Genomic DNA, 22,500 nt, shown 5'->3' with positions numbered 1-22,500 from the left:
AGCGTACACAATGGAGAGACTGCACCATTCGGAATCCTTTCACGCGCCAGAGGGAGATAGCGACGGAGACTTGGGTAAGCGATCTACCCCGCGCTGTCTTTAGTGCCTCTGCCCTCTTGCAATCGCATGTTTCGCTTTGAGGCGTATACTTACTGCATGCTTCATGCAACATACAGGTCATGGCTGTAAATTGTAGTTTCCCTATCATAAATACGGCTATTTTACCTCTAAGATTTTACTGGCAGGGGCAGGGAATTATAAGAAATTGTTCCTCTTGTACTGGGATTGCCACCAACTCCTCAGTCGGATAAAAGTCCATTCGGGGTGTACGTAAAAGAACTTGGTGACTTACAAAAGAAACGGTGTCATCCGTGAAATACTTCAACAGAATTAGCATTTCAGTGATTGTTTGCACACTGTGTTCATCATGCAAGATTTGTTTAAAGAATAGATTGGACCATTCGCCAAACAGGCGTTTTTCGTTTTTCCAGTTTAATGCAAATATGCACTCCGGCTGTGAATTGAAACCAAATAAGGATTCGCATAGCTCAAAATAACGAGATTGGTGAGATATTTATTATATCGCTAGATGTTTGAATTAGACATAAAAATAGAACTCTTAATTTAAATTTAGAGAGCCGAACTGTGGAATACGCCCACTAATTAGCAAATCATAGCGCGCGTTCTATCTGAGGCATATGACTCGCCTGCGCCTGAAAAGAAACATTTGAGGCCTAGGGGCTAATTTTCCTCTACAAAAAAACATTGTCATTTTGGCTTCTATTTTCTGAGTAGTAAAATACACCACGCAATATTGACTGACGAAAACAATACCCCTCACATTTTAGAATGGGAACCCGCCCCGGTCCCCCCCCCCCCCCCCCAGAAAGAAAAGAAAACGAAAAAGAAAAAAATCAGCAGCGTTGGTAAATATAATGTGTGTCAGTAGTATTGTTTGACTGAATGCGTCGATGAAGACCAAAAAATAATGCTGAAGCTATTGAAAAGCAGTGAAGCTATTCTTTGTTGTTTCCAGCCAGGGACTGAGAGGATGGAAATGCATTGAAACTTGAAAAAGTAGGCCACTTTCTTCAAGTTTGGAGGCGTTGTCCTCTGAAAGTCGCCAAAAGTTAAATACGAATAGCTCTTTGTGCCATCATTATATTTTGTAACATCTCGTAAATCGTCAGGAATGTTATATGTGTGTACATGTGCTAGAGTACTAATCTAGATTTTTACCCAGTTTTGACCAAAAAACAGTAAATTTAGCACGAAAGTGCCCCTTTAAGTTATATTCAAATTTCTTCAAACTAGAGTAGAATCAATGGCTGATGTAGCCTGCGAGCAAGCTCTCCATTGGGGCTCTCTCGCGAGATTTTAATTTCGAGCGCAAGCAGTGGATCCACACGCGATTCACCGCTTGCGCCGCTTGCGCCGCTTGCGCCCGAAATTAAAATCTCGCGCAAGAGCTTTCTCGCAGGCTAACCTTGGTTGCAACGTGAAGCACTTTGAGGTTAAAATTTAATTACAACAGAGTACCCCACCCCTCCACATTCAGAACCAACCTTGTTCCCAGAGTTCTCTTTCTCTAGCGTCGTTCAGTTCAGACGGAAGTAGCGAACAAAAATAGATAAACCCTCCCAAATGTCTGAAATCGAATACAACAACCTGCTGTTCGAGTTAAGTGAAAGCCTAAATCGTTTAAATCGATGTCATCGGTTGCTTTTTCTGTGCAGAGGGAAGTTAGCGCCTGGGAGCGAGGACAGAATACAAGATGCCCTCTCTTTGTTTAAAGAACTGGAAGACCGCAATCATTTAGGTCCTGATCGACTTGGTGTGTTGAAAACCGTCTTAAAAGGTGTAAAGGGGTACGTTTTATTGGAAAAGGTTAAGAGGTTCGAGAACGACAGAAAGGAATATCTTGGTTTGCTCGACAAGATCATTCCAGTGCTAGACGAACTCGATGATGTGGAACGACTTATCTCCATTTGCAGAGCAGATATTCCGGAGGCAAACGTAGGAAACATTTGCAACGTTCGGTCGTTGCTAAAAGAGCTCGAGAACAACAGCAGTTTAGGGACTGATTCGCTGGGCATTTTAAAAGAGATTTTGTTACAAACAGAACAAAATGACCTTCTTAGGGAACTGGAGAAATTTGAGGAAAGAAGAAATCGGGAGGATGCGTTTCAAATTAGGAAAGGTATTCGCAACATTTTCATGTTATTTTCTACTTTTTCTTAAAATAGGCACACATGAACACGAAGAGAAATGTTGCGGGGACTTGACGTTGACCTAAAGGTTACCCATATCTAAACTGTGAACAAAGCGACCATTTCTTATTGAAATGGTCTAATTTGTTATTCATGGTACATACATCTATGTAACCTTACTTTTTGGTGACATATTTAATTTTTATTATCATACATCAGACTCACTATGAAAAATCTGATTGGCCGAGAGCATTCAATCAATTCACAATAGCTTGTGAACTTGACATGATAAATTTAATATCTGCTGCAGAATCATTACATTTATCATGTCGAGTTCAACGTCTGCCTGGTTACTAAGCCCCTTAGGAGTGTTCTCCTCAGAAACAAAATGGCTGAACGCTTCGCTTCTGTTTCTGAGGATGAATTATGGGAAAAAAATTTAATAAAACAATTATTGAATTCGGTTTTCACATGATATCATGAATTATCAAAACCTCGTGTCTGTGTTATCTGCCTCAGCCTTCGGCTTCGGCAGATAACACAGACCTCGGTTTTGATAATTCATGATATCATGCTCAACCTCATCCAATAATTGTGTAATGTATTCTGAAGCCTGTTATATTGGGTAAAATATGAGGCTTTCTGCTCTCCTGTATGTGTATCTTTGCACTTAATAACAAATAATTAAGTAGAGGGCAATCGGTTATTACAATAGCTATCATCACATCTCCTAGTGACATAGAAATGACCTTATTGGTTAATGAATGAAAATAGCTTCAATTTGAATACAGTCAAAAAGAAGGCAGGTTAATACATTGGGTTCAAGTTTGCAAAAGGAATATACTGTAAGTCGTTAGAGGATTGTTGTTCTTCATTTACTCAATTGACGACCAATAAAATTAGCTTCATTTTGGTAGACTTTCTTTTTCTTTCAAAAAACTTCGTTTTCTGCAATAACTGGTGTTTGAAACAGGAGGCTTATTGTCCAGTGCTCATAACTGTCTGGAAACTGATTTGGCTGGTTGTTGCATATTACACATTGATTGAACATGTAATACAATGGACCGATGAAGGTCAAAATATAATAGCTCAAAATATTTGACTGAGAACTTAAACTAAAAGATGGCTAATTTTGGAGAACGGTACCTCTGTGATCTGTGACTTGTTTCGTTTTCGAAAGAGAGTGACGATCCTTGCACTTATCTAGACAATTTAAGCAATTGGGATTTGAACCCTTTACTTCTGTGATTCCGGTGCAATGTTCTACCAACTGTGTGGCTTCATAGCTCCTAATTGTAACTGGTCTAAAAGAAAAGGAGGTTTACATTAGAAACCAAAGATTGCTGATGCAATTAATGGAACAGAAAATCGTACCCTTTGTTTTACCCCAATGAGCACACATATATTGGTTTTTTTACCATACGTTGAATCAATGATTTGGCATTCCTAATCACATTTAATGGGCATTTGACTGCTATTCATGGAAAACTACTGTGATTTTCTCAAGTTTCATGCTTCTCTTGAAGCAATTACCTAATGATTGCTTTGCAAGAAGCATGAAACTTTGAGCAGCAATAAATGTTCAAGACCACTTACAGTAAACGTCCTTGTTGGTTTATAGCAATAGAATGTTACTGGAACTTCAAACTTTATTGTACTACATTTTTTTTCAAAATCTGCTCTTCTAAATTTGGGGTGCGACTTATCTATGGATGCGGCTTATACATGGACATTTACGGTATTACCGCTCCATCTGTCCACTTATATATATAACTACCAGCAGTAAAGTTGTAGACTTCATCAGCTATAAAAGTGCTCTGGAGAAAATCCAGAGCTGTAATATAATTCTGGAGGTAAGCTTAAGTCATTTATTTGCAACTCCAAGTTTCCTTCTTCTCATGTAGCAATCATCGGGCAATTGCTTCACGAGAAGCATGAAACTCGGAGTAGCAAACACCAGTAAATGACTTAGCCTACCTCCAGAATTATGTATATATACATATAAAATTGGGTCATGTCTTCATTTGTGGTCTATGTTTTATTTATTGCTTGGAGAAAACATCTACACAACGTATATGCTTGAACTGATGATTGTTGAACTGATATTGTGTTGCAGGCATTCCAAAAAATTCCTACTGAACACTACATGTATAATAGCCTGATAACAGACCTGCGTCATGTGCACAAGCAAGGTGCATTGTGCCTAATTTTCAAATATCTAAGATTGAGTTCGTTATTTTTGAACAGCTGCCTGATGATTGCTTCCCGAGAAGCATGAAACTCTGAGTAGCAATCAATGTTTTTGAGCAATTAACTCCATACTCTTACGTATTGAGCACTGTGCTATGGAAGAATTGAAACACAAATTTCCTATATATATAACACAAATGAAGAGAAGACATGATTTTAGGAACGCCTATTACTTTATTTCGACCGACTTATCGGTCTTCTTCAGGGTGAAAGAAGAAGAAGACTGAAGAAGGCCAAAGAAGACCGAAGACCCTGAAGAAGACTGATAAGTCGGTCGAAATATAGGTGTTCCTTAAAATCTTGTCTTCTCTTCATTTGTGTTTTATTTATTATATCATGAAGAAAACATCTACAAATACTGGATGCTTGTAAAAGATATAGATATATATAATATATACTAGTACTAGGAGGACGTATCCTATTATGCAGATTCTTAGTTGTAAATCTAAAAATGTCATCTACTTAGTTACATGCAAGAAATGCAATGTGCAACATGTTGGTTCCACAAGTAACAAATTTAAAATTCGTTCCGCAGCCACAAGTCCTCTATGATCACTAAAAAATGTCCTTGTGAATTTGCTATTAATTTTAACGAAGAACATCATGCTCTAGCTGATTTTGAATTTTGAATTATTGAACAGTTGTGTAACCTTAGTGTCAATAATAATAGTCTTGATGATCGTCTGCTCACAAAAGAGGCCTTGGGACCTCAAGGGGCAAACTAAGGTATTTTTCTTGCACTTAAGTCCTATATAAAAGATGGCTTCCAGGTCATTTCATAGTTGTGAGCATTCGATTTTTGCAGTGCCCTGTCATATAAATACTGACTATGATTAAAAGTCAAGACCAAACTGTCCGAAACGTAACACAATTGACCAGTTCATGCATTTTTGATTCTTTTTTAAATATTTTTTTTCAGAACAAGCATCTGCTTTTGTGTCTTCAGTTGGCAGTAGGCTGATTGGAGGTGGGTCAGTAAATAAAGTACCGGTAGGTGATTTTATGAATAACGTACATGTCAGGGAAAAGATTTGGCTTCAATGTTTCGTGTTGAAACAGCGTTCCATTCGGTGTCTAAGCACTGTACAGTGTACCTGTGCTAAAAAGAGCGGATAAGTCTTATACAGCGGTCTGCGGATAAATTTGTATCCAGTGGATAAAATATATCGGCTCATGCCATTCGGGTCGTTCAAAACTTGGATAGCGCTATCCAGCCTCTATCCAGTAGATAAATTTATCCAAGTCAAGATAGGTTGTATAACTTTTTATCCAATGGATAAAATTGTAGTCGCACAAAGATGGCCGTCAGTAGTCTTCGCCTTACATTAAATAATTTAGATCATAATCCCAGAAAGTCTTAAGGGGCTATTGTAGAGAAATTGACCCGTTGGAAAGGTACTCGGAAAATGAGTTGAGATCTCGGTATCATTTTGGAAGAGAGGGTCTCCAGTTTATCATTGACTTGCTCTCAGTTGAAATTGCCCCAGCTACAAGAAGAGGCCACTCTTTGTCAGCAAAAATGAAAGTTTTGGTTATGTTACGATTCTTGGCGTCGGGAAGTTTTCTTGAAGTTGTTGGTGGTACATTCTTGTCCTTCGATAAATCCACTGTCAGTCGAGTTGTCCATTGAGTTACACAAGCCCTTGCGGCCAAAGTACATGTAAATGATTTCATCAAGTTTCCCTCAACAAGAAATGGGCAAGATGAAGTCAAGCGGGCTCTGTTCCGAATTGGAGGCTTCCCTTGCACAATAGGCTGTGTGGACTGTACACATGTGAGGATAAAGGTGCCTTTCCTGAGTGAACCAGACCATGTCAACTAAAAAGGCTTTCATTCGATAAATGGGCAAGCTATTTGTAATCATGAAGGTAAGCATTGACTTATGCTTTAAAACTTGAGAATTTTATCACCTGTGGGGAATAGGGAAGGGGCATGAGAACGTGTCATTTATTAAAGTTACAGTTATGTTTAGAGGAATCACTGATTTTAAAAACTTTCTATTTTGCAGGGTTGTTCACAAATGGGGTGGCGAGATGGCCTGACAGCACACACGACAGCCACATTTTCAAAATGTCTGCTGTGGGTAGACAAGTGGAAGGGGGAAGTCATGGGTTGGAAGTGGGATTGCTCCTAATTTGGGGATAGTGGCTCTCCATGTACACCATTTCTTATAACACCATACAGTCAACCACAATCACCGTCAAAGGAGCAGTTTAACCATGCCCAAAAAACAACCCGCTGTGACATTGAGTGTTTCTTTGGGCTTCTCAAACGCAGGTTCCACATCCTACACTCTGAAATTAGAATGTCACCAGTTAGGGTTTGCACAATCATAGTTGCATGCTTTGTTTTTTACAATATTGCTGTTAGTTTAAGAAAGCCTGAAGTAGATTATGACAATATAGATGATGAGGACTTTGATGTGGAGGAGCAATATCAAGGTCCAGAGAATGGTAATGCAGTGAGGAGGCATATAACAGACAGTTTCTTTTAAATTCTCTGGTACTGTATATGGTATTAAGAAAATAGATAGAAGGGTGAATTTATCACTGAATGACACAGGCATAAAAGGAAGAAATCAGAGTTAGCGTTCCCAACATGAGTCAAATCTGTGACCTACATGTAGCCTCTGATTACTAGTTCAGATACTTTACCAGTGAGTTATAGGATACTCATGCAAGAGCTTATGCCATTCAACAAGGTTTTTCTCATTCTGTAAAAAAATATGTAACAATGTCAGTTGTAAACTTGTTTTATAATCTTTTAGAGGACAGACACATAGATGATGTCATGATTGTACATATAGTGGCCTGAATTTATCTCTTGGTCAAGAATTTTTAAACTGGTTTCAATTTTATTTTCCATTGTTCCAGATTATGATAATGAATACAAGACAATAGAAAACAGAAGTGTAACTGGCTTAAAAATTTTTGAACCAAAAGTAAATTTTTTATTTGTTTGTTTTATTTTATTTTTTTATTAATTTTTTATATATTTTAAATTTTAATTAACAAAGCTTACTATACTTGCATTATTATTATTACTATACTTTCAATACTAACAGTTTTTACGAACCCTACCTACTTAACAAACCAAAGGGTATTAATTTACACACCAAGAGTAAATTTAGACCATGTATTTAGTTTCCTCATTATGTAAAAAAGAAAATAGTTCCCATTTTACCGTGCATCTGTTTAGTACGGAATCACAGTAGACATCAAAATGTGGTAATAACACCAGTGACAGTGACATACCTTTCAACTCTTGTGCTCTTGTTTTGTCCTTACTAAATTTTTGAGATTGGTTACGGAACAGACGCACAGCGGCATGGAATCTACTTCGGTTAAATAGCTTAAAAAAATAGAAAGGGGTGTGAGTTGTCTGATATGGCCATTCTTTAATTCATAACTGATTGTGCCAACCCTGTCAGGTGACATTCCAAGCATATCACATATATCGCTCACAGAGAGTTGGCAGATTCTGATCATTGCTTCAAAAATTAGAGCAAATAGCCATCACTTAGCGGGAAAACAATTTTTTAAAGGACTTTGAGAAAGTCTAGCTCTTTCCTTGGCATGAATTTGTGGTGTTGATGCTGTAGTCACGAAGGGTAAATGCGGTTGTGCTCCAGGACTTGATGAAACTGGAGCATTCAGTAAAGAGGATGAGTGCTGTGTGTTAGTGATCAGTTCAAGACAGGAGAGATTGGTGGTTGACGGCTGAGTGCTAGAGAATTCAGTGCAAGCAGAAGTGGTGGAGATACTTCCCGATGGCAATGATTCAGCTGTTAACCTTAAGTCAGTTTCAACGAGTGAGAAGAGATCATTAGTATTTGGGGATCTACATGATCACATTAACTTCATCATTTACTTGCATGATGTGTAAGTAAAGTTGAATTTGAGCATGCGAACCGCTGAGGGAACATTTGTTGCCCTTTAAAACCCAATAAAAGAATCAAATTTGCAAAACAATTATCTGGCTCATGAACTAAGAGTGGACGAGCAGAAAAACAGGGGCACCCAACGACCAATTTGTTGTAAAATGTATTATTATACCCCAGTTAATGAAAATAAATATTATTAAGGCATTTTCAGGTGTTTTTCCGTGTTGCTGGGAAAGCATTATCTGTACCTTTTTCCCAGCAAGACACACAAGAAATTTCCCAGCCAGCTAGATAAAATTGGTTGGTTTCCCAGCCAGCTGATCAAACTTATTTCCCAACAAGGAATTAAATTAATTTATTAATTCATACATTGTATATATAAAAATGAAAGGAATAATAATAATGATGATGATGATGATGATGATGATAACAATAACAATACTTATAGTGATAATGATAATGGAACGATAATGTGAAACACACAGCTGTAGTTCTTGTGTTAGTATGATACTCTACATGTACTGCTGTCTCTAGGAGACTTTTGTCACCCTGGAAAAAGAGCACAGAATTCATAATACCTAGCAACATTGTACACAAAAGCAATAGGATAAATAGATTACTCCATAGAAAGTGCGCCGTACGGATTTTTACTTTAGAAACAAACGAGTGAGCCTAGCGAACGAGTGAGTTTCTAAAGTTTTGCAACAAGTAAATAATATCCGTACAAAGCACTTTGGTGTAATTTGTTTATTATATATTAAACGTAAGGTTTATAAACCAACCTAAATTACTTAGACGTGACCCTGGACCTAAACACCGGAAAACACTATCCTTTTATGAAGCCCGGAAACGTACCATCTTATGTACACGCGAAAAGCAATCACCCACCGAACATCATCAAGCGAATCCCAGAGAATATAAACCAAAGGCTGTCAAACATCTCATCTGACGAAGAAGTATTCAACAAAGCAGCACCGGCGTACCAGGCAGCACTAGACAAGAGCGGATACACATACAAATTGAGATTCACCCCAAAAAATAGCACGAGAAAAATCCGCAGGCCAAGAAAAAGAAATATCACATGGTACAACCCACCCTTCGATATGAGAGTGAGAACTAACCTTGGAAAGAAGTTCTTGCGCATTGTCTGCGAATGCTTCCCCAGAGGACACGCCTTAAGACCTATATTCAACCGTAACACCCTCAAGCTATCCTACAGCTGTATGCCCAACGTCAAGAGCACAATCGACGCACACAACAAGCGCCTGCTGAAGCAAACCAACTCAGGAGAAGCCATAAGCGACGCCAGGCTCTGCAATTGCCGCAGGAAAGAGGACTGCCCACTAGAGAACCAGTGCCTTACTAAGGGCATCGTATACCAAGCCATCGTAACAACAGAGCAGGGGAGTGAATGCTACGTGGGTTTAACCGACACAGACTTTAAGTCTAGATTTGCCAATCACAAACAATCATTTAGAAATGAAGTATACAGCAACCAAACTGAGCTCAGCAAGCATGTGTGGCAGTTAAGGGAAGCGGGAGTAGATTACACGATCAGATGGAAAATTCTTGATAAGGCACAGGCATACTCTAATGCAACCAAAAGATGCAAATTGTGCACGCTAGAGAAGTTCTACATTATATGTAAACAAGAGCTTGCCACCCTCAACAAAAGAACAGAACTTGCAAACACTTGTAGGCATGCAAACAAATTTTTACTAAAAAACACCTAATTATTAATTTTTACTAAAAAACACCTAATTATTGTAATTTCAAGGGAATGGTATATAAAAACCTACGAATTAACATTGTCATCTAGGTCCTGACGAGTGGGATACACTCCCACGAAACAGATCTGTAGATCGAATATATGAACGAAAACTAGTTCACTTTCTCTTACGAAGCTCCAATATTGTCGAGCACTCTTGAGGAAAAATCGGTCACATATCCAGTGTATATATATATATATATATATAATTAGTAGTGTAGGATGGGAACAGAAATCGATACAACAAAGGAAATGAGTGAAAATGTGTTCAGCCGGGAATCGAACCCGGGTCTCCTGGTTACCGGTCAGATGCCTTACCACTCGGCCACTGAACCAACCCCGCCATTCAGCCGAATTGGAAGGACCTTTAAATGGCAAGCTCTGAGGAGAATCGCACATTTTCTGCAGTGAGGATCGCGTCACTATGCTCAAGTTGATCAGCGATTCACAGTAAATTTCCCCCTATATATGAAATGATTGTGTAGGTTTGAGCGGGGAAATAACAACAACTAACTGCCTCATTTACCTTTGGATCACCAACCTATTCCCTTCAGAAGGCGATTCACAGTGATTTCTGACAAGTATTAATTAGTAGTGTAGGATGGGAACAGAAATCGATACAACAAAGGAAATGAGTGAAAATGTGTTCAGCCGGGAATCGAACCCGGGTCTCCTGGTTACCGGTCAGATGCCTTACCACTCGGCCACTGAACCAACCATATATATATATATACATGCAGAACAACTGGAACCTTGGACTAGCTCTTCATTTTACATTTTTATTGATCTCTTCAGGTACACAATTGCTAATTTCCAATTCCTTGCTATTTCCATGGTAGCCTGAAAAATAATTAAAAAGGAAATATAAAATTAGAGACCAATATTAATTGGGTAGAGCCAGCAGTAATGCTGATTGAGTTTTCAGATCTAGCTATGGACTCACTAATCATTGTTATCACAGGGGACCCACACAAAGGGTGAATTTAGAAGCAATGTATGAGAATAGCAAAAAGTTCCATTATAATTATTATTGTACTATTCTGTGATAAATATTTACACAAGATGAGGATAAACTATCTGAAATGATGTGCTGTTGTTATTATGGCTGGAAATGGCAAATTGTAGCAATTTTTACCTGAGCAACACACGTCCTTGAAATCGCTAAATTTTGCCACAAGCAGCCACAATTATGACACAGCAGAACATTTCGGATGAAGGTTAGTTTATTCTCATCTCGAAATGCAAATATTTATCCCGGAATTGTACAATAATATGGAACTTTTTGCTATTCTCATACATTGCTTCTAAATTCAATAATACCAAGCGTCAAACACATTATGTGGGCATCCTGTGATTGTTAGTATTTGTAAAAAGCAGACTCGAGCCCCTGTAATTCTTAGATGCAGAAACCTTACGCTTAAGTTGAAACATGTTTATTTATCATGTCTTTGCGGTTTGGCAAAAAAAAACAGCTTGAGGTAGTAAGATCTATTTGTTATCATGGTGCAGAGCAGTCAACAAATTTAGCTATATACACTGTATCTTTCCAGATCAACTGGAAAAAAAAAATTCCCTTGACTCGCCAAATATGACAGTCACATCTTGAGCTGGATGGATAACAAGATCAGTAAAATTTCTGCAGGACATATAGGTCTAGCAATTAAACTGGTCAAAATGAATGGATTTTCTCCATGCCATAAATTATTTTAATAAATTTAAAATGTTACCATGACTGAACAACTGTTGAGCATCTTCCTCCCAATGACACGGATGTGCACCCATTCACATTAAAGGAGAATTGAAACTTAATAGACAACTGAATAGAGGGGCACAAAGGAAACAAAGTTCTCAGTGCAAACCATTAATGCCCTAACTCAACCTAAAGGAAGAGAGGGGGTCGTAAGAATGAACAAACAAAGAATGCCCATCATCACAAGGCCTAACAGGGCTCGAAATTAACGAAAAAATCCAGTCGCATTTTGCGACAAGATACGAAAATTTAGTCGCAATTTCGCAAATTTTAGTCGCAAAATCGCCGCACTGCATTGTGCAGCACTTGTGTGTAAAGAAACTGCTGAAAATGGCGAATGATCGAAGGAATGGAGCTGTGCACGTAACATCGCAGCTAAATTACTATACAATTACGCTACCTTCAGAGAAAATTCACAGCGAGAAACAAAATAATTTTGTCATTTATTTATTTATTTTAGCAAAAGTAGCAGCAAAGTGGCAACTGCTAACCCTTTTGTTTCGAAAGAACGAAGGTGACAACAAGTCGCAAATTTGCGACTTCTCCAGATATTTTAGTCGCAAAGGGAAAAATTTAGTCGCAAATGCGACCGTATTGGTCGCAATTTCGAGCACTGCCTAACTCAACCTGATGGAAGAGAAAGAGTCGTAAGATTGAACAAACAAAGAATGCTCATCGTCACAAGCCGAACTCAACCTGATGGAAGAGAGAGGGTCGTAAGAATGAACAAACAAAGAATGCCCATCGTCACAAGCCTAACTCAACCTGATGGAAGAGAGAGGGTCATAAGAGTGAACAAACAAAGAATGCCCATCGTCACAAGCCTAACTCAACCTGATGGAAGAGAGAGGGTCGTAAGAATGAACAAACAATAAATGGCCATCGTCACAAGCCTAACTCAACCTGATGGAAGAGAGAGGGTCTTAAGAATGAACAAACAGAATGCCCATCGTCACAAGCCTAACTCAGTTTGGCTTTGTACGCAGAGACAAAGTATAACTAAAGATAATTTGTGATTGTTGAAAAGGAAAAGTAAACAATCTGCCAAGTAAAAAAGAATTAGTTCCGTTGGTCACAATAACAATAATTGTTTTGTCAATGTATGTGTTGATGGCAGCAGTTATTGCTGACACAATCATGCATTGTATGAACAATAGTATGTCTTAATTAAGCACCCAACCCAATACAAAACAGCTGATCAGTTTGACCAGAACCAACAAAGTTTTCTTAGTCAGAGAAAAAAAAAAACAATAGTAAAAGCCTGCATATACGAACATATATATATATTTTTGTCTGGCAAAATAGGGATACTTGGAAATTCAGGCTTAAAGTGGGTTATTGACAAGGTCCTAATTTCTATGTATGAGATATAGGTATTGATTGCCAGAAAAATAAATATTTGCGATCTCAAAGTCAAACTCCTTGGTTAAAGTGCTTATTGCAATTTAACTCTTACTCACATATAGAACCTGCTTGATTTTTGTTCGCTAAACAGGGTTTTGTATAATTATGCCAAATATCTGCCAACAGTTTCTTACAAAAGGGTCTCTTTTGTGTACTTTCAAAGGTGTCTGGACAACCAAAGGAAATTTGTCATAGGCAGACCTTTAAGTGATTACATTCGAAATAACTATATCATTTTGGCAATTTAATGTAGGAGGTTGTTTCACGGTGTCTTTGCTCAAAATGTTTAAAAAATGCAGAAACTGCTCCCTAAAGTTATGGAATAGTTGTTAAAAGCTTAAACTTCATGAAAGAAAGCATTTTCCCATTTTGGTACAACTTGCAATGAAATTTGTCAAACTTTATAAATTAAAGATAAATAAAGAACCGAGTATTGGCCAATCAGGTTGCAGCTATTATCACTGCTATCAAACTGCTGTTTCCTCCAATTTAAAGCCGAGGTTCACACATGATGCTTCATGTATATGATTGATTTTAGTGTGATTTTCAATAAACACATCAGATATTTAAAGAAATGTGTATTTGTAAATTTTTCTGTACTTTAGAGGGTCAAATGTTTGCCATGTTCATCTGTTTTTGGATGCTATATAATTAATTCAAAAACGTCCCCGGACTTCCAAATTGGACTTGGCCTACGGCTTCGTCCAATTTGGCAGGCCGCAGAATTTTTCTCATCCAATTAATTCCAAATTGGTCAGCATATAGTCCTATTACATCTAATAATCATACTCGTGATAAACACATTTTGTTATCACTCGTATGATTACAGACTGAATTGGACTCCACTCAGTCCTATTACCATAACTACATTCAAGTGGACGTTTAGGAGTGTTGCCACCAAAGTTATCGTATTTCTTTCTGCCAACAGAAGTTAGAGTCCATTGTACTTTTCGAAAGATCAGCGGTGTGCTTTTGGTAGTTGGTACTGGATTAATCTTGCGCAGGTGCTCCAGTCTTGAAGAATATGTGAAAGCTTTTACAGTTGCCGCTTTGCCTGCAGCTAGTGCATTGCGAGCGATAAGTGAGGGGTCCGTGTGTTTCACGGTTCACGCAGAAACCTCCTCAGCTGTTCAGGAATTATGGGAACGATATTCTACTGGTATACTGCAGAGAGATCTTCAAGATTTTTTGATGACGGATGAAATCAGAGAGCTGGCCGATGGAGAGGACGTGATAGTGTCTGTGTACATCGACGAAAAGGAATTCAGAGAAGCTGTTGCTTATCTGACAAAAGTTGAACAAGCAGGTAATTGACCTAAATTTAAAGACAAGTACAGACATTTTTAAGATTCCTATTTCAACAATGAGAACCCTGTAAAAACGTTAGACTTGAACGGGATTTGAGCCCATAACGGCTACAACACTAGTGCATGCCTTTATCAATGGAGCCATCAAGCCAACTAGAATGTGAACATGAAGACTATTTATGAAGGACATATATATGAAATGCGGAAAAAAGCGCATTTTTGAAGATTGTGAGGCTGAGCAGATTCCAAGAGTTTAAGTATGCCCGTTTAAGCCGTTACGGCTCAAGTAGTATTCATTTCTGCGATAATAACATCAAGAAAATAATTTCTCTTTTTACGATTGACACATCTCTCTCATTAAAAGAAACAACATTTATATACAAGAGGAGACACTAGAAAACATCTAGACGTGGCACGTTTGCTTTGCGACTTATGATTTACCCCGAGGACTCGATGGTTAGTGCATTCTTCTAAATTGGTGATAGGGATTTGTTGGACCCAGAATAGTGCTAAATGTCTTGCGTTTGCAGTTGGTGCTTTTGATAGAATGTTATGCTTTGAAACTGAAGAGATTCCTAGACGTTGAGATCCTCTTTCAAAGCTGGAGAAGCATCAACGTTCTCTTTCGTTAAATCAACTTCGTCGACAAGCGCCTGTAGCCAGGTGAACATGCGGAACGCTAATCTTCTTTGAAGCCCTTAAATTCACCGTTTTCTTTCAACATCGACAATGGACAGCACTCCACTGTTATAAGTTAGGGCATCAGGACTTGGCTTTTGCCAGGATAGCAATCGATATCTTAAGGGCCCACTGACGTATTTTTGGGGTGCGTTGCTAAGGATGTAATGGTTAAGTAATTTGAGAGAATTTGGCATTATTTTGGTAAGTTTCCAACTTTTGTAACCCAATGACCCTAAATATGACGTCGTCATACCACGCCCATGGTCACGTGACCAATAAAAGAAAACTCTAAATTTGTCTCTGTGCTACGCAATTTGGGTATTAAATCGTTGGTTGGATAATTTGTATTCGTTTTTGCATCCAGCCAAGCATGGTTTTCTTTTTATTTTGAAAAATGTTCTTTTTTAATAAAGACATAAACGATACTGAAATACCCATAACTTTTCAAAAATGATGATTTTAAAAAATCAATGCTTATCTATATTCTGTATTTTGGGGGTGAAACGTGCCATGTAAAACAAAAATTAATTCAATTTAAAACCGCCGGAAATTTAGCTTGTTTATCAAACCGGAAGTCAGTTCCTTAACGCATGCGCAGTTGATCTGAGAACGAGCGCGAGGAAGGGCGAGGAAAAACCTTCGATAGAAACAACAGTTTGTGCAGCGACTTTTGCTTGTGAGTGGGTTTTCTTGTCAGCTCATGATATAATTACGTCAGTTACCGGAAGTAACATTTCACTTCCTTAGCAACGCGCGAAAAATCCGTCTGTGGGCCCTTAAGGCTAATAAACTTGGGACATAAGGCAAAATCTTCTTATTGCAATACAAAGAATACATCTGTCTTCTATCGTAACTTTTACAAAATTCTCGAATCTGATTGGTTATCAACAGCACATATTTCAACAGTGGCAATTGCACACCTTGTAATTGGATAGTTATACGCGTCATCAAGCGAGCGCTAGTTGTACTTGAATCATTTATCTTTTTCCAGAGTTGCAATTAAAAGAAGGTAAGAGAACGTTGAGCAGACTAAGCTTTAAAAATTTTATCACCGTCGTCTTCTCGTATTTTGTGATACTTATAATAGGACTTCGTGCCTTACAATTCAGGTAGTAATCGTGCTCGAAATTTCAAATTACTCACCCGATTAGTACTCCCTGAATTGTACTCCGCTCACTCCTATTACCATTACTTGAAATGGGACTGAATTGAGTTTCCCTAGTGGCAAACAAGCGATCGCGCTTGGTTCAGATAAAATATATGTTCAATTGTCTGTGAGAGTATGAAAGTAGTGCCTGCTCAGCTATCATTTTAATCATATTTAGTGAATAAATCCCCTTCAGGCGGCTGAGTACATCTCAAGTACATCTCATTGGTGTAGTTAACAATAATTTCATAAGCGCGCTTTGGGTATGAGGTGGTAAATAGCTGAGGAGGCGCGTAGCGCCGAGATGGCTGTAACCAGTCTCATATCCAATAAACGCGATTGGACCAACTGTTTTATGAAATTTTCATTAAATTCTGAACTGTTTGTTTACAGGACGACAGGATGTTGTCTCAGTTTTTAGAAAACGACCGACGCAACCAGTTTCCATATAAGGTCATCACGGTATATGAGCTGATAACCGAGATTCAGCGAGCCAATCAGAAAGCTAAAAATGCAATATCCGAGAATTTTATTCCCACTATTATTGGAGCAAGCCTTTACAAACCGTCATGTGAAATGCCTTCGAAAACAAGGCGCTTGTTTATAGCTTGCTGGTTGTTTTTTTTTTTCGACGCACTGTTCAAAATTTGACTAGAAAGAAAGCGTGTCAGTCTCAGGAAAAAATCAAATCATTTAAATTGTCATTGCGAGTCGAAAACTCAAAAGTAAGACGCTTTTTAGCTTACTGCAAAAGAAATTTCGACCATGAAAGGTCTGGATGACAGTTCTGACGTCTCCATGTTTTCAAGTGCAGCTGGAATTTTCCTCTCCTTCGAACGATTGGTTTATTTTATTGTTTGTAAACACAGTGTATTATATTCTCTACTCTATAAAATGACTCAGTTGAAGTTCGCGTATGATTAAATCTCTTAAGTCTGCTCGTGACCTTCTTCACCTTTGAAACATCATTTGCGGCCAGCTTTTTAATCAGTGTCACCATCACTAGACAAAAGTTTGTTTCTCTTCCATGCAAAATGAAAACTGTTTTGCTGCATTTTTCCGCTGGCTTTGTTTCTTTTCAACGGTAATGATCGCAGCATTTCGAGGACAAAATATCGACGCAAATAGGGGTTATTGCGTGATAACTGTCCTGTTAGTTTGCACCACGTGACGTACAAGCGCGCGAAAATTAATGAGTGGGTTATAATTGACAACTTTTCACCGAAGTGGTGGTGGCTTCACTTCTCGGTAAATATCCACCACTAGCCACCGACACTGAGGTGAATAGTTGTTTTAGTACATACTAATTAAAAATTATTAAAAACTGGATCATTGGATAATGCAATTCGAGAGATTTGATTGGCTAAGCCATCATGGGTTATGAGCCATTATACCATGATCTACAAACACGGCAACATATACGTGACTTTTTGGGCCTTTCTATTTTTATTGTAGTCTAGTTTTCTTTATTTTGGGGGCGTTTTTAATAAAACAATTATTCCACTCGTGCTTGTTGGATATGAGATGATTATAGCCAACTTGGCGCTACGCGCCTCGTTGGCTATCTATCATCTCATATCCAACGCGCGCTCATGGAATAATTGTTAATTAGACTCGTGGCCCTTGAGGGCGAAGGGTCTAATTGTTTTAGTATCACCCAACTAGGCGGACAAAAAAGGCAATAATAAAGTTAGCAAATGCAAGTTAAAGAAATATTTATTTGGGAATGAAACGAAAGAAAGGAGGATTTGCATTAGTCCACCAGTTGGGTGATACTAATTTACGATATTCATTTTCATTAGCGTTGCAGTGATTTTGTCAGATGAAATAATGAAAACACCAAATTAAAAAATCCTTTTTTTTTAAATAATGGAATGACAAGCAAAGCTCAACAATTGAAAATCAGTGATACCCGTACTTCCGCCCTCCATGATCGGTCTGTTACATACATATCTTTATTTAACCACGGGATCACATTCATTACAGATACAATGGTCTTCCTGTGAGCCGTGAAAAACGGTCATTAAAATAGAGACTACTATTTACAAATATTGCTAAGAAAACTATTGAAATAAAAGAAACTACTATTTACAACTAATGTTAAGAAATCTGTGTTAAAATTAAAACTATTTACAATAACCATTATATTAATATTAATTATGTAAAAGGATCTATTTACTTACAATCATTTTAAATAATTAAGTAAATGCGATCATTCGGGTGAGTGTAGTCCTGAGAAGGACTGTTTGAAATCATTGACTGACGTTTCGACAACCTGAGCGGAAGTCATCTTCTGACCAAACACAGTTCGTTGTCGCAAGAAGTAGAGGTAGAGCGGACCATAAAATTCCGGAAAAAAATTAACCCTCTTTTTTTGTTCTTCGAAGAAATTGCAAATGATGAAGTAAAAGATGAAAGAATTCAACCTGCGTTACCTAGCAGAATAGAGGATCATGAGTGCCAGGATGAAGGTCCCGACGGCCCCACAAGAAACCAGTCCAGATATTTGGACGAAGAGAAATTGGCTTTCGTTCAGAATTATCTAGAAAGAGCAGAGGATGCACACAGTGTGAAAACAGAAACAAGTGATAGTGGAATGGAAACTCGTAGCGCACCATCTGAATTTGAAATGGAAGAAAGAAACGGTAAGGCTGCAGTGTTGTCGCTTGGTGGCTTTGTCTTCACTGTCTTGGCTGCTTGTTAAATTTTCCCTTCACTTGATACTTTAAGGAGGTGAGAGGCATTCTGTAATACTAACAACACCGGTTTTGTTGATGTCAGGGGCGCAAGTGCCTTAGATACTCACGGAAAAAGCTGAAAACAGTGGTTCGCCGAGGTGGAAACCACTATCTGTACGAAGAATGCATATAATAAAGGAACCCTATGCCGGACGTTTCGTTAGTATCTGTTCTATACGCTCAGGTACTACCTGGAAATCTTATTATGGACAATGTAATCTGTTTGGTTTTCGATAAGTAAATACATTATTATTTCAATAAAAAATTACATATTTCATTTTCGAAAAGACTTAATCAGATCGTCAATTCGAGTTGTGAATTTCCCACGCAAATAATGATGTAAAGAATCCGAAGGCATACTACAGTCTGCAGATTTTTGAAAGATAAAAAATGAAGCTTTACGTAGAACATATAACTAAGGTTTAGATACGACAATTGTCAAGTTGGGCGCCCCTGACTGACCGGTTCGTACAAGCATAATCAAAAGAAAATTTTCAAAGAAGAGCTCATAAAAGAAGAAAAATCTGTTTGCATGGTCAGTGAATAATCAGGAATGTTACTTTTTGTTGTGTTTTTGTCTTTAGAATTCCCCTATGATCCGTGTTTGAAAGACATTAGTGCACGATTAGTCGATGAGCTGATTGCAAGACTTCAAAGTGATCTCGTTTCACGGAATAAGTTCTATAAATCATTTGGACTAGATCACCATGAGACACGATCTCGACGTCAAATCAAAAGCATGGTGAACATAAAAGAATTATTTCCCGATACTCCTATCCATTTGTTAAAAGATGTCTGTCGGGCCCTGCAGCTGTATGATCTCGTTGAGATTTGTGAGAAAGCAAAACCTCGGACACTGCGTCCTGCTCTTCCATTGAAAGAAATGGCGAAGTTACTGGATGATAGCAATCGGCCAACAACGGTTTATAGGAAGGCGAATGTTTTGATTGTTGATAACGAGAAAAACGTTGCAGACACCATTGAGAAAATCACAAATCTTTTCGAGAAGATCTGTCCAGGAAGCGAAATTTGTAGCGTAGTAACAACTTACTCGATGACACCAAGTGTGCGTTATCTGAAAGAAGAGAGGGCCAGCCTTGAGTACAAAATACGTCGTCACAATATGGACATACTTAACGTATTGGGGCCGACCAGATCGAGAGAACTGGAAAAGGTACTGATTGGTTCTGATGTCGACGAAGATACTGTGATTACCAGGGACGCACCAGTGTTTTCTTGGCCGCCGGGATACGAAGAATTTCTAGAAAGTCAAAAGAAAGATTTGCTTGAAAGAAAAAACATGATTGAGAACAGGATCAAAACGGAGGATGCAAACTTACACTCGGAGATTGAAAAAATTAAAGCCAAAGTTTCACCTGTTTGCGAGAAATGGAGTCAACAAAGAGGTTAGATTGTTCTGTCAATACTTTCTAGTTGATGGGTAGACAGAAATCTCAGAGAAAGACAGTTGGTAAAGTAAACTTTCCAGGACAAGGATAGAGCGTGACTTTGGGATGCGAACCTTGGAGCTTAGCGACCGCGTCAACTGTTCAAAATTACTATTTGCTGCGGAATTTTCTATCCCGTAGTCACTCCATCCGTCTAGCGCCTGTTAAAGTTTGATTTTGAAACGGTCAAGTATATGTTGACAAATGATTGATTCTCGTTGAGCAAGGATGGGTTTTGTAGGCCAGCGAGCAGAACACAGTTAACTTTGTCATCCATAGTTTAGCCCGCTCGAAAATGTCAGCGAATCTGTCAATAGACCAATTTCGATGTATTAAAATTCAGTCCTAAACAAAAGACATAACTGTGGGAGTTAACGCCAAATGAAATAAAAAAAACCTTGCTGACTATATGTTTGAGTGTCCAACAACGAATTGTCTACTAGTATTAATGCAAGACAATTCCCGCGTTCTCGCCACTATCCGCGACAACTGGCTGTTAATACGTTTTGCCATGCTTGAATTGCCTAATATTGTGTGCCTCGAATGCATTTTGCAAATTGATTCCGAATTAAAAATTAAAAGGCTTTTTATTTATTTATTTCAATTGTTTTTTCCTTATAGGTGACCAAAGTGCTATTTTGTTCCTCTTTCAAATGGTCGGCGATGCTCAGTTCGGCGACTCAAATGAGATTACCGACATTGTAATCGAGAAGTTGCAATCTTTTCCAAGTGAAGCAAAGCTTTTGTTAACTCCTGAAAAAGGAACACTGGGAGAAGTTCCTGAAAGTCTTCATGTGGAGTATTCGCGTAGCAGTGGTGTTGTGGCAACTATTTTTGATGTTCTTTCCAAGCGTTGGCAAACCCTGGACCTCATTTCAATCATGAGGGAAGTGCAAAGGACTACCAGAATGCAAAGGATTATTATTTCGGACAATTTGTCCTCCATTCCGACATTTTGGAAGATAGAGGAACAATCATAGAGTGGTAATTCTTATTTTCTTCTACTTTATGATGTTAATTATAATTGATATTACTATTACTGTAACTAATGTGATGTGCACCCCATCACTGACTTGAACTCAATATTTTAAAAAGATTTTAGTCAAGTAATTTGTTATTATTATTATATGACTACAATCATATACAAAAGTGTTGGGAAGGTAGCTAACCCCCCTCCCCCTTTTCAATGTTGGATTTTCCAGGGAAAAAAATGGTGACTTTTCGTACCTGAAGAACTCCAACATTGAATATGGGGAAGAGAGGGGGGGGGGGGGGGGGGGGCCCAAGAGCATGGTATTTCCTAAATACTTCAGCCATTAGGCCATTAGTGAGAAAAATCGAATTAAATGTAAAGTGAACTGATGCCCGCAACCTTCCCAACAACTTTTGACCACGATTGTAGCTCCGTGAGCGGGCAAGATGAACCAAATCCCACTCGCTTGGTCTCGCGAGATCAAAGATCCTTTTTTGGTGTTTTATCCCATATAATAAATCCTTGTTCGGTCAAGATGGCTGGATATTGGCCTCGTTCTTTTTTTTTTTGCGTGTTTATTGCAAGAAAAAGAACATGGCCAATATCCAGCCATCTTGACCGAAGAAGTTTGGTCAATAACCAAATTTGTATAGATACAATGTCTCACGAAGAAAGGAATGTATAGTTAAATTTCGGTAATAAAAGTTGGTCTTATCACGGGTGGAATCACTTTTATTATGTGAATGCTTCCCGGGAGCGATTCTGTTTAAGATCCCCATTTCATCTGCGTTTTTGGACGTTTAGTTAGGTACTGGTAGAATAGTGTAGGTTATAGTGCCTTGGAGATTAATATGGAGTTCACAAGCACAAGAGCAAAAATATCAAGGGCACTCAACGAGGAAATTAAACCAAAAGCCATTGAGAGGCATTTCTTTGTAAAA

The 22,500-nt window shown here is 38.3% G+C and overlaps 1 protein-coding gene, 2 non-coding genes and 1 pseudogene across 3 annotated transcripts; 2 read left to right on the top strand and 2 right to left on the bottom strand.

Annotated features, from left to right (window-relative positions):
- Positions 1 to 1,594: 1,594 nt before the first annotated feature.
- LOC138007447 (uncharacterized) lies at positions 1,595 to 21,641 on the top strand. Its single transcript, XM_068854348.1, has 6 exons — positions 1,595 to 2,200; positions 5,380 to 5,427; positions 14,194 to 14,571; positions 18,788 to 19,045; positions 19,723 to 20,544; positions 21,208 to 21,641. Exons 1-6 carry the CDS (start codon positions 1,645 to 1,647, stop codon positions 21,564 to 21,566), a joined length of 2,421 nt encoding a protein of 806 aa, XP_068710449.1. The 5' UTR covers positions 1,595 to 1,644; the 3' UTR covers positions 21,567 to 21,641.
- Positions 5,759 to 7,274, top strand: LOC138008718 (putative nuclease HARBI1; annotated as a pseudogene).
- On the bottom strand, positions 10,375 to 10,446 carry Trnat-ggu (transfer RNA threonine (anticodon GGU)). Its single transcript has one exon. It is a non-coding gene; the product is annotated as a tRNA-Thr (tRNA).
- On the bottom strand, positions 10,754 to 10,825 carry Trnat-ggu (transfer RNA threonine (anticodon GGU)). The gene has a single exon. It is a non-coding gene; the product is annotated as a tRNA-Thr (tRNA).
- Positions 21,642 to 22,500: the final 859 nt, after the last annotated feature.

This window comes from Montipora foliosa, chromosome 6, assembly GCF_036669935.1.
Source record: "Montipora foliosa isolate CH-2021 chromosome 6, ASM3666993v2, whole genome shotgun sequence".
Lineage (NCBI taxonomy): Eukaryota > Metazoa > Cnidaria > Anthozoa > Scleractinia > Acroporidae > Montipora > Montipora foliosa.
Note: the sequence above shows the minus strand (reverse complement) of the source record. Positions and strands in the feature narration are given on the sequence as shown.

Excerpts from the sequence above, each read along its gene's own strand:
- LOC138007447 (XM_068854348.1), top strand. The coding sequence starts at position 1,645 with ATGTCTGAAATCGAATACAACAACCTGCTGTTCGAGTTAAGTGAAAGC. Across the intron at positions 5,428-14,193 it reads TGGCAGTAGGCTGATTGGAG|AAGTTAGAGTCCATTGTACT; the intron begins GTGGGTCAGTAA and ends TTCTGCCAACAG. Across the intron at positions 14,572-18,787 it reads GACAAAAGTTGAACAAGCAG|AAATTGCAAATGATGAAGTA; the intron begins GTAATTGACCTA and ends TGTTCTTCGAAG.